General features: G+C 39.6%; 2 protein-coding genes across 2 annotated transcripts; both read right to left on the reverse strand.

The window, feature by feature from the left end:
* Nucleotides 1–2,977: 2,977 nt before the first annotated feature.
* On the reverse strand, nt 2,978–10,036 carry LOC103848541 (GDSL esterase/lipase At5g42170). The gene is made up of 6 exons (XM_009125427.2): nt 8,070–10,036; nt 7,325–7,516; nt 7,098–7,228; nt 6,778–7,002; nt 5,463–5,715; nt 2,978–3,293 (listed from the first exon to the last, which is right to left on the reverse strand). Exons 1-6 carry the CDS (start codon nt 8,251–8,253, stop codon nt 3,100–3,102), a joined length of 1,179 nt encoding a protein of 392 aa, XP_009123675.1. The 5' UTR covers nt 8,254–10,036; the 3' UTR covers nt 2,978–3,099.
* Nucleotides 10,037–15,587: 5,551 nt separating this feature from the next.
* On the reverse strand, nt 15,588–17,081 carry LOC117131979. The gene is made up of 3 exons (XM_033285246.1): nt 16,874–17,081; nt 16,190–16,818; nt 15,588–16,127 (listed from the first exon to the last, which is right to left on the reverse strand). Exons 1-3 carry the CDS (start codon nt 17,079–17,081, stop codon nt 15,588–15,590), a joined length of 1,377 nt encoding a protein of 458 aa, XP_033141137.1.
* Nucleotides 17,082–20,324: the final 3,243 nt, after the last annotated feature.

The following is a 20,324-nucleotide window of genomic DNA, read 5'->3' on the forward strand; positions in this document are numbered from 1 at the left end:
TTTCTTCATCTTGAAGCTTTATTGTCACCACTGATTGACTATCACAACTCAATTCAGATACATATAACGATTCTGACTCTTGAAACTTCCCTAAAACTGAGTCTTTCTTCGAAATAATTTGTTGGAGAGCTATTGTTGTCTAATTGAAACCGAGCAACCAAACTTCTTTTAAAGTCACTCCAGTCTAAGAGTGCATCTGTGCTTATCTCCTATGTATACCAAATGATAGCATCGCCATGCATACTCCGTGGAATCATATTTAATTTCTCATCATTAGTATGTTTGTTAGCAGAACAAAATCGTTCCATTCTTGAAATCCATAGATGTGGATGATTTCCACTTAATTCAGGCATCTGTAATTGCATGACCAAACAATCATTTTCTCCCATCACCAACGTTGATTCACGAATCCTTAACTTAATGCTACTATGGCAAGGTTCCATAGATGAAGAAAAAGATACCTGTTTTTTTCACCTCAGTCGGTTCTGATACCAGATATGAATATGAATATGTCATTGAACTTGGTGTTAACTCGATATTCATCTCAAAGTCAGGTAACTCTATTGATATAGTCGAGTTTGAGGTTGCTCATGAAATCGTTGTTCGCAATAGTACCTCGTCTCCATTTGCTTTCTTAATCAATTCAATTCTCGCAAATGTCTGAGCGATCTTCCAATTCATGAAGAAATATCGTCATTCGATTTTGCCAATGTCGCCCAACCACCTTGAATCACCTCCACTAGTTTCTTCAATTCGCTGATGCTATTGTAAATCACATCCAAATCGCTATCACATCTCGCCCGCCGATCGTCGCCGCGTACTACGGTCAAGTCACCGCACTAATTAGTTAAGCAATCAACTACGTATGATCAATTAACAAGGAAGAAAAATATCAAATCCACCAATGTGATGGAAATGATCCTTCAGAATCAAGAACAAGCTCTTGAAACTGCCTCTTGAAGAGATGATCTCAACAAGCCTAAGGATCAGATTCTAAACAATCGATGGGCAACAGGAAAGGTAAATCATCCTATTTACACTCCACCAATATTCTTCTCTCTAAATGCCATCTTTCTTTTTGGTTGTCCAGCTCAGCAATAGCAAAGTCTTCCCTTGCCATCTCATCATCATGGAAGTGCATATGTATCAGACGAACAAGTGAATATCGTTAATGTTGTCAACAAAAATGGCAACAATAATCCAGCAGCAGAAAATGCTACAGTTAACGGAGACAAAATGCTGCAGTACTGGCTGAACTCAGAAACATGGTCTCCACTTTTCTCTAAGATACTAACGACCAAGAAAAACTATCACAGGTGACAAAGTCCAAATTCTGCAATAACAAGTATATCAAACCGGCTAGGTTCCTTGATGATCCGACCCATGATAGTAAAAGAAAACATATTATAGGTGGAACAAGAAAAACTTGCTGAAGAGTAACAAAAACTCATTGGAGTGTGCTCATAAAAGTTTGAAAATCCACTCACGGTAAATATGACGATCTATGCGACTCCCTTGTTAAAACTTTGACATAGATGAGAGTCATCAAGTCTCAGATGAAGAATGCAACTACCAAAACGCTTGAAATATGCTGATTGTTGGAAGAAATGCAAAGAACCCCCTGACCGCTCGATCACAGAAACAAGGATCCCAGATCTGAATAAGATCAAAAACTCATTTTACAATGAGACACCGACCCTAAAGCACACTTGTGATCCTTCCAACTCGTAATGGGCCATGCCAGACTAGGAGAACGCGAAAGAGATTCTGGCATTTCCCTCTTCTTCATGGAGAATTTCAGAGGATCAACATACAAATGGTTTTGTGTTTCGAACAGATCTTGATCAATTAATTTCAGAAAGTATCGTTAACTTTTCTCAAAAAAACTGCGTTCATGGACAGAGAATCTTCTAACGCTGATCTATGCGCTTTGCCACAAGGACCCACATAGTATTTACGAAACTTAATGATGAGATCTGAAACGGTGATGTCAAGAGTCGATGGCTAAAGTGACAAAGCAGCCATTGATACTTTGAAGAAATCGCTTTGGTACGAAGCAAAGTTCATGAATTGGTTGCACTACAAAACCCTTGTATGTTTCAGGATTTTCTCCATCAAGCATCACTTTTGATCATCAACTAGGAAGAGATGAAGGTTTTATCGCAGAAAAACAGAAACCTACAAAAGAACCTAGTTAAAACATCCATTTGAAACCAGAAAGTTGAAAAAAAAACTCACGAAGAACTGGATACACATATAACAAAGGATCCAAATTAAAAGATACACAACTACTACATCAACTATGGGTCAGAATGCAGCAAAAGTTCATGGAACAAACAGACGTGAAATCCATAATACCACAAAAATGCATTATGTTAATACTATCGCTCCAACAACAATTTAACATTTGGAAATATGAAAATATGTAAACGTAACATACTTTCGTATTTCTATCCTACGAGATGATATGTTTACGTTTTCTTAGGGAAAGTTATGAATGATATAGTTAACATTACGATAAGATGATTCTTCAAAGAGGTCAATGTACAACGGCCAACAATAGAAACAAAATGAAAATGGGTTGCATGACTTAGAAACGATAAGTCAAAGATAAATTAGATCATTGAAGCCACTCAAAAACTTAAGGGAGTCAAACCCAAAGGGTGCCCAAGTTCGGTGATCTGGTTTGTATTGGTCAACTTTGACATCACATGATACTTCCCGAACGAAAGGTCGGCACAAGAACTAAGTTTACATAGCTTTATCATTCTATCCGAGAGATCATAGCTTTTACGAATTCTTACTCTTTTCTATTGTAATCAATTGATCTCTTAATAAACATCTTTCAAGTAATTTACCATCGAATTTGTGCCTACTTCTGATATGTGCCAAATTCAGATTAAAGAGTTGACTCCATCAATTTTTTTTATTTAAGTTCTAAATCATATTTTCTTTATATGTGCGAACTCTCTTAAAAAACTGCTAAAAATATTGTTTCAAACGAAATTTTACATATTATCAAAAACATTATTTTGTTTCTTATATTTCTGCAGTGTGCTAGACAGATATCTAGTACAGTATATTACAAAATGACTATAGTTAAACTAGTTGCGGAATGTATATGCCTAACAACTTATCAACAATTACTTGGTAAGCTTTTTCAGTTGGATGGTAACTGTCCCAGAAAACATACGAAGATGCATTTTTGCATGTAAAAGGATTGATTTTGTTGCACAGTATTAAGACTTCAAATAGTCCTGTTCCACAGCACCCTCTGTTTGCCACTTCAAATCCTATAAATAAGATATAATTTAAATCGTAGTTGGTGGATAGTAAATAATTTCCAACGGAATATTTGAAATCTAATCTAGTTTGCTCTAAAGATATTAGATGTTAGAAAAACGGATCCGGTTAGAAAATTCATGGATCTATATAAAACATATCCACATTTGGATCACCCAAACATAAAACATACCTAGGTTTTCATTATCGTCAAAAAATCAAATATACTTTTAATTACATATATATATATTAAGTGGTGAAAGTAGGAAAAATTTCAGTATAATTTAATTAACTATATTATTGCCATTTTAATATACAATTTTTATATCCAGAAATACACCAGTAAATTGTTATTTCAGTATACTGACTATTAAATAAAACTTTATACTAATACACCAACTTATTTTTACTACAATTTAACACACGTACTTTTTCAAATCCAAAATATAGCTAATCTAAATTTTACATTGAATAGACGCTTTAAATGGCAAAAAAATCTAGATTTCAATGAGTCTCTTGGTGATTATTTTTTGGGTCTAGAAACATTTAGGATCACACTAAGGTTATCAAAAAAAAAATTTAAAAAAATTTAAAAAAATTTAAAAAAAACAAATAAAAAACTTTCATAATAACACTCCAATTTTAAATTTGTACTCTTTTAATATATTAACTTAACATAGAGTTAATTTATGTTAATTTCAGTGTACTAATATTAAAATAATAATGATAAAATTAATAAAAATGGGGTATTAAATGGTAGTAAAATTTTAGATTATGTGTTATTTGTTGACAAAAAAAAATTATGTGTTATTTTAAAATTTCTTGTATATGAAAATTTCTTTTAATAGGCTTTATTTACTAATTTTGCTTTATTGGATTTCATCTATGCATCGATACAAATTTTAATGTGTACTGCCCATTGGGCCTTTTATAGTAATAAAAGACATTCGACAAAAAAAAACATTATCTTTTTCTAAAATAACCTAAGATACTTATATTAATGCCCATAAAAAGAAGAAACGCAAGCCCATATCCGAGAATATAAAGTTTTCCGGTACCAGAAGAAACATCCACCGTGAGATAAACAGAGATTAAGAGACTACAAAAATTAAATCTTGAAAGGAGGATAAAAAGATGAGGAAAAGACGACTCGTAACCATACCGGAGCAAGTCCGATGAAGCCCAAGGCTCCAAACTCTAATGGACACAAGCAACATCTACTTAATTGTCTAGGGTCTTTCTCGACGGTCAGTGTGTCCAAAGCTGACCGGTGGATCCAGACCCAGTTAATAGTCAGTGTGCCGCTATCCGAGGAGTCATGCGGCCAACAATGTCGGTATCACGAAGAAGAACCGACTCTCTAACCCAATGTTTCCTTCGGTTTGTGTCTCCGTCGTCACTAGATCTCCACAATAGGGTGCCGCCCAGCTTCAATCTAGTCGAGGGGAAACCCACGACAAAGAGGATGCTAACCCCGAGGAACCGCCATCTTCATTGGTAGATTCGATGTCGCCAGGGCACCCCAAAACCGCCAATTATCAAAAACCTAAATCCCAAAAACTAACTTGTACAGTCTCTAGCGAGCCTCCATAGTCCTCAGGTAGACGGAAACCACCATCAATTCCGACGAGTCACCAGGATCCAGAGCTGTCATGGAGGTCCGCCTCACCAGCGACCTTAACGGAGCTGGGAAATGAAAAAGAGAAACGTTTCCATGTACCATCAGAAACAACGCGAGTTTTCCAATGGTAATGACCAGATTCCAAAAAGAAAACGAAACAAGGAGTGGAGAACATCTCACGGTCCGACGTGAAGCCGGAGACCTAGAGCGGAGAAGACCTCCTCAAGCCGAAGAGACGAAAGTGAAGCTAGAGAGAGATTTGAGAGCGATCGTGAGATCCACACTCTTGTTCTGTTTTACCCAAATTAGCTATTTACTTTTAACAGATTTTGACATATATATATATATATTATTTTTTGAACTTACGGATCTAGAACCGTATATAAATATGTGCAATTTCTACATATACGACGATACGCAAGAAACTTGAATGTTAACCTTTTTGTCTTTCATGTTTTATAGGAAATCACATTTGATATCTTCCGCAAGCAAATATTTTACCAAAATAAATAAAGTAAAAATAAATTGTGAGAAAAGATGCAGTGTTTGATATACATACCATATTTTTTAGGATTTTCAATCATGTTATGAAGAATGTCATATACGTCAACAAGTACAATTTTACTCCCCGGTGACTTTTTTCGTAAAGCCACCAATGCTGGAGATAGTTTTGCATTGAACTGAAGAGCCATCTTGTTTAGGTTTTCCGAGCATTTTCTCTTTACTCCATTAAGAGTTCTGCGTGATGGTAAACATCCAACCGGAACTGCACTAAATACTGCAATTCTTCGGGCTCCAAGTCCATATAGCTTCTATATCATGACATAAACATTGCTTATCATTTATCAATCTCAAATGGTTTGGTCAAATGTTGCTATAAATGATTAATTATAAATGTAATGATAAACTGATCGAGGATTGGTTAAATGTAGTTTTAAAAATAAATTACAACTTGATCCGCGCATCCAACACGGATGGTTGTTTTTAATTTTCTTATAAATAAATATTTATTTTGTATAAACGGTAATATATAATTACGTAATTTTTCTTTTTAAATCGTCAACTGTATCACTCATATTTTTAAACTATAACCCGTTGCACAAATTTATTTTTTTAATGAAATTTTTTTTAAAGTATGATAAAATTTGTTTATATGCTATTTAAAATTTGATGATTTTCAAAATTTCTCAAACTGGATTTATATTGTGCTATTATTTATATGAAAATATACATAAATAATATATTTACATATCAATTTATATTTTATTTATGTATTATATAAATGATCCTTTTATTTGGATTTTTATCATTAATAATAAATAATTAGAAATATAATTGCATAAATTTAAAACACTATTGCTCTAAATTTAGTAAATGGATACTTTAATATTGCTTTATGGTTATTTCTGTCATGTTTATTAATTAGTTATTAATAATATATCATTTATATATCAAAGTGGTTTTATTGTTGGTTACCTAAATCAATATAGCATTAATAGTTTTTGTAATGTTTATTAATTAGTTATTTAAATTTATATTTTAACACTAATTAGTTTAAAACTCAATTTTTGTATGTTTTATGATTGCTTTAATTGACAAAAAGACAATAAATGTTAAAAATTAGAACTATGTGGTTTTTCAGTGGCATTGACTTATAAATAAGTTGTAATTTTAAGAATAAATCTATATTTGTACTTCTATTTTAATAAAATAAATAAAACAAAAAGATATACTCATAGAAGAATTTGTGCATTAAAAAATAAAAGGGAAAAGTCGTAAACATGAAGTATGACTATTTTTTTATACCTAAATTATGAAATTTTAAAGAAAAGGTAGCTACATAAGGAGCTAAACAAATTATATGTTAGACTTACTTTCACAAATTTAGAAGACATATCAGCCAAATAATCAGGATATTCAGTGCTGTTATATCTGAGAGAACGTGCGATATAGGTATGAGCTAAATCATTACTGCTGGCAACGACGAGATAAAGGCTGTTTTCCACCATAAATTTAGCTTTCTCCTCCCCAACTATTGCTTTTATTTTTTCTTTATACTCTTGAAAATATTTTAATTGATCCTCTAAGGATACCACTCTCTGAAACATTGCGAAAATAAACAAAATGAATTAAAAGTTGCAAAAGTCCAAAATATACAAATTATCGAAACAAAAACTTTAGTTTAACTAAGTACCACTATTTTAGCTGTCAAAGGATCGTAACCAGAACCACCCGAAGCAAAATTTATACCCTTTAGAAGATCCTTGCCTTTCAGCGCAGGATCTAAGTATGCTGGTATTGTTTTAGCTATTCCTAACCTTTCGGCTGCCACACATCAGAGTTAAAAAAAGGAAACTAATAGAGAATTAAAATGAGATGAGACTTTTCACTAAAAATAAAATGAGATGAGACTATACTAACCCACGAAATCAGATGGAACTCTTCCATCAGTAAATCTTCCGGTAGCAAATTTACCCCGAAAATCTTGACCGTACGGAGGGAAGTTAGATTTCAATATTGTACGGAGATTGTTATTGTTTCCACTATCCACTATTGAATCCCCAAATGCTATGACTCCCGGAATGGTTACATTCCTTGGTAGCTTTATTGTGACTTTTTCATCAAAAAAATATAATATATATTACTATTAAACAATATATGTATACTTTTATAATCTATTAATTAATCACTAACGTTGTTGTCAAAAAAAAACAAAAAATCACTAACGTTGAATGCGTTTAAATCTTCGAAAATAAAACAAAACGGAATTTCGTATCAATTTTACAATCATAGTCCAGTTGAACAGATAATTTAAACACTTTTATTTTTTAAAATCAATTAAATTATCGTAAAGTAGGCCTTGCATTAAAAAAATGGAGCATCTTGTAACTGAAGTATATAATCTGAACCTAACTAGTAAAGTATAAAAAACAATTTTCTGTGACTTTTTTAACAAATTTACCAAAAAAGAAAAAACAATTTTCTGTGACAAATCAATTATTATTCTATATACATTAAATCAGATATTTAAAAGCTTATTCTCTAGAAAAAAAAATACTGTTATAACTCCTACATATTATCAACCTTTTATAAATTCACAGTAAGCTTAGAAAGAAAAATATGGATGAAATGGTGTAGAGCGTATGTATATATTAATGTATGATACCTTCTAACGTGGACTCTTTTTTTGCGTCGACTTTAGTATTTTGGGGTAAAGTCTTCCTGCTAGCTTTTACTATGATACCTGCTAACTTGGGCTTTCCTGCGTCGACTTCAGTCTTTTCCTGTAAAGTGTTCCTGCTAGCTTTTGCCACTGCTAGCAAGAAGACTAAGTATACTAAACGTGACATTATAGAATTAGTTTTGTTTTTTTCCACTTTCGTGGGAATGAAGTAATAAAAACGAATAGTAACAGACTGTTTTTGTTTTTTTTTTTGTTTTTTTTTCCAAAATGAAAAAAAAAAGGAAATTCCTAAAGCATGATAGTGAACTCTAGAGCAGCGGGCTTAAAGAAATTTGAACGATGGAAACATGGTTATATAGAGATGAGACTTCTGTTGCGCTTCCAAAAATAGCACGGAATATTTTTGGAACTTACTCATGTTTTCTCTAAATGTATGCATGTCCCTTAAAATCATCCTTGTTCCGATTATTTTGCTTTCTTTTATTCTAGCGTTTGACATATTCAACTTCTAAAGGACTAATTAGTAATCGAGAAAATGTTTCCAAAGGTGGATGTAGTGGTGGGTGTTCGGATATCCGTTCGGGTTCGGGTAGGATATTTTGGATATTTCAGATTTTTGGTATAGAGGTGTAGAACCTGTTCGGGTATTTATGTACTTCGGATCGGGTACGAGTATTTTTAGTTCGGATTCGGTTGTTTCGGATCGGGTTCGTATATTTAGATTTTGAAAGAAAAAATTTAAAAATTTATTTTTCAAGTTTCTTGTATTTAAAAATATAACTTTCACTTAACTGATTTTTTATTTTTTAATAGATTGAATGATTAATAGATCTGGACATAACATTTTAAAACTAAAAAGACACTAATTTGGTTATTGTTTTAAAATTTCGGATGTAACTTTTGTTAATTCTTGAAACAAAAAAAATTGGCATGCATTTTAGTTAAGTAGCAAATCATTTCCTCTGTAATTATATGCATATTATACGAACTTAAAATATGTGTACTATCAATACTTTAAATAAAATGAAAGATATAAACTACAAATATAGGGTTAGTAATACATATGTTCGGTTATCTTCGGATATTCGTTCGGGTTCGGATATCTAATCTCTTCTAATTCAATACCCGTTCGGTTATCTTGCTAATTCGGTTCAGATTTCGGATCGGATTTTCGGATAGGTTTGGATACGGGTTCGGGTATCGGGTAAAATGTCCACCCCTAGGTGGATGTTTAGAGTTTTAATATCATTCACTCAGTATTTTTTAAACCAGAACGGAAGCTGAACCGGATAGTTTTTGAGTCACGGTACAATATGTTTTGACCGGGTCAAACCTGGTTCAATAATCTCGTCGAATATATTTTAGTATATAAATTTAAAAGTAATGTTAGTAAATATGATACATAGTTAAAATATAAATGAATTTAAAGCATAAAATATTATAAATATAAACAAGTTTTATGTTTTTATAAATGTTTGATAGTTTTTATCAATTTAATAACTCTGAGATCCAATCCGGCTATGTGACCGGTTGATACACTAAAAATGAATCCTTGCTACTGTCAAGTTAACAGTGGTAATTATAGTATTTGAGATTCAATCCAGAGGACCAGTTTACTCTTTATTCTTATGAGTTTAATATCAAGCTGAGAAACAAGTGGGTTTTGAGAATTAATTGCGACAAAAGTAACAAGAATGCCTAGGTAATTTGAATTCAATTTAAATGAAGCTAGCTTAGGGTCAATGATCGGATGTTAATTGCAGAACTGAACAACTATTCAAGTGCGATGAAATGCGGTCTAGAACTCAGATCACTCAGCTGGAACAACTCACTATCGTGATCTTGTTCCCTATGCGTGTCGGTCTTGAATCCTAAACTCTCGCTTGGAACAAGACGCGAAAGCAAGCTTTAGATGCGAGATCTGATTAGTTCACTTAATACCCTAATATCTACTCTCGCTTAGAGATGTCAAACAGGTTTACCCATCCCGTTCCGTCCCGTACCGCAGCGGGTTAGTCGTCGAGCGGGTTACAGCGGGCCTGTCCCGCGCGGGCTGCGGTCTTCAAAATGCCGGCCCAAACCCGTACCGCAAAATATATAGGCCTTCGCGGGCCGCCCGCGGGATGCCTCCTTATCAAACCACCTACTACAGTTTTTTTTCATGAATGCTCAAGTATAAGAGTTGTGCAAGAGAGTTGAATAGAGCTCATTTAGCTTCACTAAAGACTTATCAAAATCAATGCCACAAAGCTCCGTTTGTGCTTGCGTTCTTGAGTTAAAAGCCTTCTTTTGTTATCAGCATAAGCTTTTGTTGAGTTTGAATCTGATTGAGTTGTTATCTTTGTAATAAGTTGGCTCAAGTGTTTTATGTCTTCATCAAACCATCTCTCTTTTTAATTATTTGGATTGTAAAGAAAATCGTGAATCACTTTACCAAATTATACAAGTGGCGTTTAATACAACTAACTTTTCTCCTAAACAACACCACTGTAACCAAATTTAATTTAAGAAAAACACCACTTCACAATACTGAAAACAAAACCAATCAACTTAAACAAGAAATATCACATTGTAATAAAACAATTCATAGTTGTGTGTAATAAAAAGAGAAAACCAAATCAAAACAACACAAGAGCTCGAATCGTCATCGCTGGAGCTGGAGTCGTCATCGCCGGAGCTCGAATCATCATCACCGGAGCTCGAATCATGCCATCACCGGAACTCCTTATGTTTTATGGGGAAAAAGTCACAAGAATCATTTTCTCTCTCTCTCTCTCTCTCTCTCTCTCTCTCTCTCTCTCTCTCTCTCTCTCTCTCTATCTCTCTCTCTCTCAATGTTTTAGGCGAAAGCAGAAATGGGGACTTAGGGTTGCGGGTCTTCAAAATCCCGCGGGTTAGGCCCGTCCTGCTTTCGACCCGTCCCGCTTTTGACCCGTCCCGCTTTGAACCCGTCCCGCGAGGCCCGCAATTTTGCGGGCTTACTAAATAGAGGCCTAATCCCGCCCCGCAGCAAGCCTTTACGGGCCAGGCCCGCGGTCCAGGTCCTTGATTGCCATTCCTACTCTCGCTGATTAGGGATACTAAGCTCATTCAATATAGGTCGACTCATCTCCTAACGGTTAGCTAGAGGATTAAATCATAGATCCAACATTAAGTGATCAGTTCAATGCAGGCAGTAAGATCAATATGAATGAAGATATTTGAGATCACTTATTTGTGTTCAGTTCATGCGGCTAACACCCTACAACCCTAAGCAAGCTTAGCCTACTACTCAATCATAAAGCAGGATGACACAGACAAGATTTCTGAATAATACTGCATATAAAATAAGTAAGAAGACAAAGGGTTCAGGGTAATCTTCTCGTGAGAATGAGAGATGGAGCCTTCTCCCTTACAAGTTGCGTAGAATCCAAAAAAGCAATCTAGGTTTCTTTGTAAAAACTAGTGTAATCTTAAGAAAACGATAGCCTCCCCTTTTTATAGGGGGGCGCTGGTGATAGGGGAATAAGAGAAAGAGAAAGTCGAAACTAGGGCAAACTCCAGAATAGGAAGTTTCCTTAACGATCGGGAACAGTCTAATGCTTGATCTCTTCTGGAGCAACCCTTGGGTTGTTCTAAATGATTGTTCCACGTTGAATCCTTCAAAACAGCATCTGACTTCCTGAAACTCTCTCCTTTACTCTTTCACCTGTTCCCAACCTGGAATGATGTAAATTAAACACGAATTAGGACTGAAAATGAGCTCAAAGTGCACATGTATTGGTATTAAAAACACCACATATCAATTCCCCCAGACTTAGATCCTTGTTTGTCCTCGAACAAGACCAAGCCTCAAGAGCAGGGAGAAAGGTTTGAAGGAGCGGGAACTCGCTTTGTCTAAATAACCATGCCCTTACCACACATCTCTGAACCATACAAGCTGTAGAATCAGATCGCACACCCTTACCAGAACACCCCACGATTGCTGTTCGAAGATCAGCTCCGTACTCTATATCTCATACCTGAAAAGGTTGCACTATCGAGACAAAACTCCTTTAAGAATCATTTAAGAACAGCGTGAGCTTCTCATTACAAGCACTATTCAGGGTAGACGGGTTGATAAGGAATAGGCTGTTTTACGGTGGAGCTGAGAGTGTTTGGTGGTTACCGTGTTTGAGTGCATGCAGGATATCGCGCAAAATAGCAAGAGAGGACGGATCTGTTGAAGCCCACAACCCTTACTCATCTCTGCCTTAGGTTGTTCTACAATGTGGATCAATCGTGCCACTGTTCTCCAGCTCTTGACTTCTTTTCATTCCTCCAAAATCTGCACCCACTTCTTGCTCACCCTTTTCCAGCAGCATGCATCTCGAATCTTCCCTCTCCATCATAAATAAATTAAAGCATTTTTTTTTTTTTTTTTTTTTTTGAATAGAGATGGAGAGAGGTATCGGGACGAATGATTTGCAGCCGCTGGGGGTCTATCCTCTGTTTCTCACGGGGTGCCATTGTTCCATGCGCTTTCGACTGTTCCTCTCTTTAAGGATTGATCTTGTCGACTGTTCTCATGCGCTTTTGACTGTTCCTTTCTTTTAGGATTGATCTTGTAGACTGCTCTGAGTGTCAGGCGTCAACGAGTAAGGGGCTGTGTCAATCCTATCCTCTCCGGCCTTTTTGCACATATCTGCACATATGACTTTGAAAAACAGAGTGCATGAGGGTGAAAATAAAGGCTTAGGTAGAAGGTTGGAACTAGCTAAAAATGAGCTAGCCGCTCAGGATCAGCAAGATTGGTAAAAAGAATAAGAAGTCCTGAGCGTTGGTCTCGTTTCCCTGATCTAGTGCCCATAACAAGAAGAATTTCAGTCAAGATTAGGTTCAAGTTAGGAGGAGTTGAGTCTACCTAGTGTAACCTGATCGGATGAAAGCTTCTGGAGAGTCAAATGAGATGGGTCGAAGGGTGTTCCAGGTCCAAGTATGGGCTCTTTCATCACTGCTAAGGTCACTGGATAAGAATGTTAGAGCACGAGGTGGTTAAAAGAATATATCACAAGGTCCTCATTCCCACAAGAGTTTTAACTGACTCGATCCTAAACTGACTCGATAAAACATCCAAATGACGCAAGGACTGACTCAAAAACAAAGAAACAAAGAAATAGAGTTTCAGCACACAGTGCTTCCCCCAGACTTAATCGACACCATCCCTGGTGGATATGAAGCTGAGGTCAGCCAAAAAGCAACACAGCATAAAACATTAAAAATAAAAATAACAAGTTCAGATGGATAGAACAATGGATAGAGGATAGTCCTTGCGGACTCAGTCGGACTCGCCGCTCTCGGCTGGGTCAAGGGATCGCCTGTTGCGCGAGCGATGAACCTCTTCTGAAGAAGGACCAGTTCCCATGGGTTCCTTGCCGGGACGGTGAGATCTCGGCGGGCGATCTGTCGTGGACTGGCGCTGGTCGCTCCCTCCAATGCATCCCCCAGTGATGAGGTGGAGTATCCTCCGCATGAGACTGTTGTTCTTTCGCTGCGAGTCCACCATCCAGCGTCTGTAAGCGTGATCATCGGTTACATCAGCGAGCTCTCCGAGGTCGTACGATGGGTCGGCTTCAGGGGTGATGTCCTCAACATCATCCATGTTTTCATCAGGGACTGCAGCACGTGGATCAGTGCAAAGGAGCTCGGGGGGAGGAAGAAACCGTATGTTCTCAAACACACTGAACCTGGTGATCTCGGGGTGAGGCAGTTTGGTGAATAGTTGAGTACCGGCTTTATCGAAAAAGCTGTAGGTCTCTTCATCTCGCATGATGTGGCACGCCATTAGGTACCTAATGTCGAGGTACTGGACCTCCTTGTTGACGCTGTATTTGGTGAGATCAATGCCGAAATGCTTGAAAAGCGGTGTGAGCAGGCTGCCGCTCCTGTCTTTCTTCTTCGAGCCGTGCATAAGGCACTGTCGCCGCTCGCATATCATGGTCATGAAGTTGAAACCGGGATTCGTCTTAACCTTTTGAATGGGAATTCCGGATCCAGAGCGCGAATTTCATCCTCAATACCAGTGTACAGGGTTTGCAGCTCCCCGTTGGTGACCTTCGAGGTCAGATCCTTAGCGAACAGGAGGTTTGAGATGATCTTCGCGATGACACGAAGCGCGGGGTTCCGAATCTGCGACTGGTAGACCTTTCCGGCTGTGAAGTTCCCATTTGCAATGCAGTCCCAAAAGGCGTTAGAGGGAGAGAACTTTTTCGCCACCGCTACCCCCTTCGGTTCAGTGGCCATCTCATAGATTTCATTGAGCTTGTCGAGGGACAAGGAGCAGTACTCTCCATCTGCCATGAAAGAGAACGAGCAATTGGCGTAGGAGGGTGCGTCGGAATCCTCGTAAGTGATCGTGGCTGTGGCGAGCATCTGGCGAACAAGGTCTGGGTAGAGCCCGTGCGTTGTGTAGCACAGAGGAGCAATCCCTATGGCGTGCAGCGTCTCGAATACATCCTCGTCGATCCCAAGATCAGCCAAAGTTTCCGCGTGGCAGAAACGAGTGGGTAGCATGTCGACTCGGAGGAGGGCGTTGTAACGCGCTGCTGTCCCCTTATCCCACCCCTCGCAATTGAAGTCCAGGAGCAATGGGCTGTCGAGATCAATCAGTTCACCCTCTTGCTCACGGGGCCATGGGTAGGAGGCGGACGTTTGTTGCTGCACTTGCGGGGGTGGCGTGCTGCACATGGCTCTCGTTCTCTTGGCGGATTGCTTAGTTCTTGCCATCTACAAGGCAAACAAGATCAAGCATTAGTTCTATTATGTCACACAGAAGAAATGGAATCGAGGTATTCCCATCTCTCCTTGTGCGAACTGCAAACCGCTGTTTACTTCAACAAATTTCAACCAAATCAAACTCAAATCGCAATCGTGAAAATAGGAGAGTGTTCATATTCTAAATCAACCCTAACAGCACGAGGGGAGATCGAAATCAAGTGGTTAAACAAGAATCGATCTATGAAAGCGGTTAGAAATGAACTTGCAAACCGAGTTTGTTGCGATTTGGTTGGGATTGTCGGGCCTTTTACCTGTGGAAACTGGTGAAGTGATCTGCAAAAACAGAGAGAACTCGAGATTCCAAACGAATGAGAAGCAAAACCACTTAAATCGGTTGAGAATCAAAGATTTGGTGGTTTGTTTAGAGAAAATCGCAAGTGGGGGATCAGTGTACGGCGGACTGAAGGGGAAAGTGAAGGGTGAAGCCTTAAATAGGCAAAACCCTAACTGTTCCCGAAATTATCCTCTTTATTTTTTTTTTTTATATATTTTTTTTTGTTCGGAACACTTACCTGGAACAGTCGATGGGTTGTTCTAACAGAAGAACAGTCCGTTGGTTGTTCTGAGTGAAAAGTCCGATTTTTACCTGCAAAATAAATTAGAAAAGGAAAAGAACAGACTATGTAGACAATGTATGTACTGACCAGTGGGTTGCCTCCCACCAAGCGCTTGTTTAAAGTCATTAGCTCGACTTGGATCAATCGATCAGGCTGATGGGGGCTCGCTTAGGGGAATCTCTTCTCCCTCTGCGATAGTGGAGTCAGCAAGGTAGTGCTTGACGCGCTGTCCATTCACTACAAACTCGTCCCCTTTTCTGTCTAATAGCACAACTGCTCCGTAGGGTCGAACTTCCTTAACAGTGAAAGGCCCGGACCATCTAGACTTCAACTTCCCTGGGAACAGTCTCAGCCTTGAATTGAAAAGCAAGACCTTATCGTTGGGTTCGAATTGTCTGGCAATGATCCTCTTGTCATGGTAGGCCTTGGTTTTCTCTTTGTAGATTTTGGAGCTTTCATAGGCGAGGTGCCTTATCTCCTCCAGTTCATGAATCTGGATCGTGCGTCTCTCGGTCGCTGGCTTGATGTCAAAATTCAGTAGCTTGACTGCCCATGCGGCTTTGTATTCAAGCTCGACGGGGAGGTGACATGCTTTACCATACACAAGGTGGTAGGGGGTCGTTCCTAGCGGCGTCTTGTAGGCTGTTCTGTAGGCCCATAGCGCATCGTCCAGCTTAAGCGACCAGTCCTTTCGCGAAGTGTTGACAGTTTTCTGCAGGATGCTTTTGATCTCCCTGTTGGACACCTCACCTGTCCGCTCGTCTGTGGATGGTAAGCGGTTGCCACTTTGTGGTTCACTCCATTCTTCTTTAAAAGGCCCTGAAATGCCTTGTTGATGAAGTGTGTTCCACCATCGCTGATTACGACCCTAGGCACTCCGAACCTTGGGAATATGATTGAGCTGAACATCTTAGTCGCCACTTTTGCATCGTTCGTAGGGCTTGCTACTGCTTCTACCCACTTAGACACGTAGTCAACGGCGACAAGGATGTACTCGTTCTTGAAGGACGCAGGGAATGGTCCCATGAAATCGACTCCCCAACAGTCGAATACCTCAACCTCTAGAATGTAATTCTGAGGCATCTCATTCCTCTTGCTGATGTTTCCAAGTCGCTGGCATGCATCGCACCTGGCTACGTAGGCTTGAGCATCCCTGAACATAGTCGGCCACCAGAATCCTGCTTGGAGGACCTTAGAAACCGTTTTGAAGGCAGCAAAATGACCTGCGTAAGATGAACCATGGCAGTGGTGCAGAATTCCTGGGATATCTGCCTCTGGAACACACCTTCTGAACAAACCATCCTTGCCTTGTCTGTACAAGAACGGTTCATCCCAAACATAACGCCTAGCCTCTCTCAGGAATTTCCTCTTATCGTTTCCTGTAAACTTAAGTGTGGCTTTTCAGCAGCTAGATAGTTAGCAATCTCAGCAAACCATGGGAGTGAGGATATTGCTTTTGGATCAAGGCGACAGGATGTTTCGAGATGTGAGAACAATCGGGCGCCTTCTCGGAGGTTGTTCCGCGATGCTGGAGCAGTCTGCGATGCGTTCTTATAGATTGTTCCGCGTAACACAGACCAATCGCGTTGACGTGTTCAACTGGGTGTTCCTCATCAAGAGTTGTGTCGTCCTCAATCTTCATTCTGGATAGATGGTCAGCGACCCCATTCTCGACAACCTCTTGTCTTTTATCTCTAGATCAAATTCTTGGAGAAGAAGAATCCACCTTAACAACCTTGGTTTCACATCTTTCTTTGTGAGCAGGTACTTAAGAGCGCCTGGTCGTGTGCACAATCACTTTAGCATCCCACTAGGTGGACCTAAATTTTTCGAAAGCAAAAACAATAGCCAGAAGCTCTTTCTCAGTTGTAGCATATCTGCACTGAGCTTCATCCATAGTTTTGCTAGCGTAATAGATCACATGAGTTTCTTGTCCTTACGCTGCCCAAGTACCTGCTCCAACTGCAAATCGCTTGCATCAGTCATGATTCAATGGTAGTTCCCAGTCTGGTGGTTGCACAACAGGTGCGCTGACTAGAGCTCCCTTGATTGTGTGGAAAGCAGCTAGACACTCACTGTCGAAATCGAATTTGATCTCCTTACAGAGCAGTCTGGTGAGTGGTCTTGCTATCCTTGAGAAATCCTGGATAAACCGTCGGTAAAACCCAGCGTGACCCAAGAAACTCCTGATGGCCTTCACGTTTGTTGGTGGTTGCAAACTCATCATCACTTCGATCTTTGCCTTATCCACCTCAATTCCTTTCTCGGAGATCTTGTGCCCTAGAACAATCCCGTCTGTGACCATGAAGTGGCATTTCTCCCAGTTGAGTACGAGGTGTTTCTCCTCACATCTTTTAAGAACCCTGCACAAGTTTGACAAACAGACATTAAAGGAGCTTCCATAGACGCTGAAATCGTCCATGAAAACTTCCATAATGTCTTCAATCAGGTCAGTAAAGATCGACATCATGCAGCGCTGGAATGTTGCTGGCGCATTGCACAAGCCGAATGGCATTCTCCTGTAAGCGTACGTTCCGTAGGGCATGTGAACGTCGTCTTCTCCTGATCGTCTGGATGGATGGGAATCTGAAAGAAACCTGAATAACCATCTAAAAAGCAGTAATATGGGTGGTTAGCCAATCTCTCAAGCATTTGATCAATAAAAGGGAGTGGGAAGTGATCCTTTCTAGTTGCTGCATTTTAATTTCCTGAAATCTATGCACATGCGATGTCCTGTCACTGTCCTAGTAGGGATCAATTCATCTTTTTCATTTGTGATAACAGTGATCCCACCTTTCTTAGGTACAACATGAACAGGACTGACCCATTTACTATCAGAAATCGCATAGATCACACCTGCTTCAAGAAGTTTCATTATCTCTTTCTTAACGACATCTTTTAGATTCGGGTTTAACCTCCTCTGATGTTCGACAGAAGTCATTGATTCATCTTCCAAGTGGATTCTATGCATGCATAAATCAGGCGAAATACCAGGGATGTCAGCTAGCGAATATCCTAATGCCTTACGATATTTTCTAAGCTCGCATAAAAGCAATGCAGTTTCCACATTATTCAGCTCAGCATTCACAATGACAGGATATGTGGAATTCGGACCTAAGAAAGCGTACCTGAGCCCTTTGGGAAGGGGTTTTAGCTCAACTTTGGGAGCCTTGAGCTCGCTCCAGGGATCCTCTGGTTGGTCCGGTTTAGGGGTCGCTCCAGATGGAGTGGTCTCGCACCTGTTGATATCCTCCCCCAGACTTAGACTCGCTACCATTCTCCCCATACTCCTTGCGGAGTCAAGCATCTTGGCATATCCATCAGCATCAATGTTCACCATACTCTGCTCGGCTTCAGCACGCACTAGTGCAAGTTCCAGTGGGTCTTCGGTAAGAATCTCCTCGATCATTCCTTCTTGTGGTTGGAGCGGATCAACCCTTCATTGACCTCAAAGGTTTGGCCATCCAACATCGGCTTCTTTAGCAACTCATCCATTTCAATTGCATAACTATGTCCCCAAGATTCAGATCAATCTTCCCCTGTCGCACATCAATGATAGCTCCGACAGTACATAAGAATGGTCTTCCCAAGATGAGGGGTCCTTAGACTCTTCTTCCAATTCCAGAACAACGAAGTCTGCTGGAACAGTGGTGTTCCCTACTTTCACTTGGAGATCCTCTAGAATACCAACAGGAGATTTGACTGATCTGTCTGCGAAAACCAAGGACATCTTAGTTGGTTTGAAATGCGTGTATCCGAGTCGTAGAGCTACAGAGTACGGCATGAGATTCACGCTGGACCCAAGATCCACCAAGGAGCAGGCGAAAACTGTCTTCCCAATCTGGATAGAGAGGACAAATTTGCCGGGATCTCCTCGTTTTTTTATTTGCCTGTTCTGAAGCACTGCGCTGCACTCCTTGGAAACTGTCATGAACTCGCTCTCTCTGATATTTTCCCTGAGATCAACCCCTTCATAAAGCTACGCATGGAGGGCATCATCTGAATCGCATCCATCAAGGGAAGTCGGACGGTTAGATCTTCCAGCATCTTCCTGCATTTTATTTCCTCCTTGTCCTTACGAGTGACCTTCGCTGGAACAGGGTAAGGGACTTTTGGAATGTATTCGCGAGGAGGAACAGCCTCTGGAATCGGGCGCACTGCTTCAGACGGTTGTTCTGAGCCTGGCGAGACTGTTTCAACTACCGGCTCTGTATTCCCCTCATCTGCTTGGTCGGCTGGTGGTTGCTCTGACTCTTTCTGCTTGCCTTTCTCAGCCGCGGTGAACCTTCTCCTTTCTGGCTCGGAAAGTTGCTTCCCGCTTCTTAGCTGAACCGCATTGCACTCCTTGGGGTTTTTGTCTGTTTTACCAGGTAGAGTACCTTGCTGTCTCTTGACACTCTCGGCAGTCTGAGCTATCTGAATGTCCATCTGTCTCATATGGCTTGCGACATTATCATATTTGGTGCTCAGGTCTCCGAACATATGGTTCATCCTAGTATTGATCTCAGTGGTGACCTGGTTCAGCGCTTTCCCTTGGAGCTGTTGTCCTTGGAGGAGTTGCTGCAGCATGGTTTTAGTTTCATCTTGCGGAACAGCGACAGGGGTGGAGGTAGCGACTTGAGTGTTCTGGTGGTTCTGTATTTGAGGCTGATTGCTCTGCGGTTGGCTTAGAACATATGTTCGGGGATAGTTCTTCTGATATCCCGAATACTGGCCCTGGTTGTTCTGCGCCGGATCAACTTGTTTGTCCTGCTTAGGCCAGAAGAGTTGTGGATTGTTCCTTACGTTAGGGTTTGGGTGATAATTCTTCAGCTGCCACCCTTGTCCATTTACGTAACTCACTTCCTGCTGATCGTCTCCTGCCTGCTCAGCTTCAAACGCCTTA

The sequence above is a fragment of the Brassica rapa genome, chromosome A02, assembly GCF_000309985.2.
Source record: "Brassica rapa cultivar Chiifu-401-42 chromosome A02, CAAS_Brap_v3.01, whole genome shotgun sequence".
Taxonomy (NCBI): Eukaryota; Viridiplantae; Streptophyta; class Magnoliopsida; order Brassicales; family Brassicaceae; genus Brassica; species Brassica rapa.

Bases quoted from the DNA above. Each gene is read 5' to 3' on its own strand.
- LOC103848541 (XM_009125427.2), bottom strand. From the start codon at position 8,253: ATGTCACGTTTAGTATACTTAGTCTTCTTGCTAGCAGTGGCAAAAGCT. The intron at 7,229-7,324 runs GTTAGTATAGTC...GATGTGTGGCAG, and splicing joins AGTTCCATCTGATTTCGTGG to CCGAAAGGTTAGGAATAGCT. The intron at 3,294-5,462 runs GTATGTATATCA...TCTTATTTATAG, and splicing joins TGAAAATCCTAAAAAATATG to GATTTGAAGTGGCAAACAGA.
- LOC117131979 (XM_033285246.1), bottom strand. From the start codon at position 17,081: ATGAAGATTGAGGACGACACAACTCTTGATGAGGAACACCCAGTTGAA. The intron at 16,819-16,873 runs GTTTGCTGAGAT...TTAAGTTTACAG, and splicing joins GCAATATCCTCACTCCCATG to GAAACGATAAGAGGAAATTC. The intron at 16,128-16,189 runs GTGAGGTGTCCA...ACTTCGCGAAAG, and splicing joins ATCCACAGACGAGCGGACAG to GACTGGTCGCTTAAGCTGGA.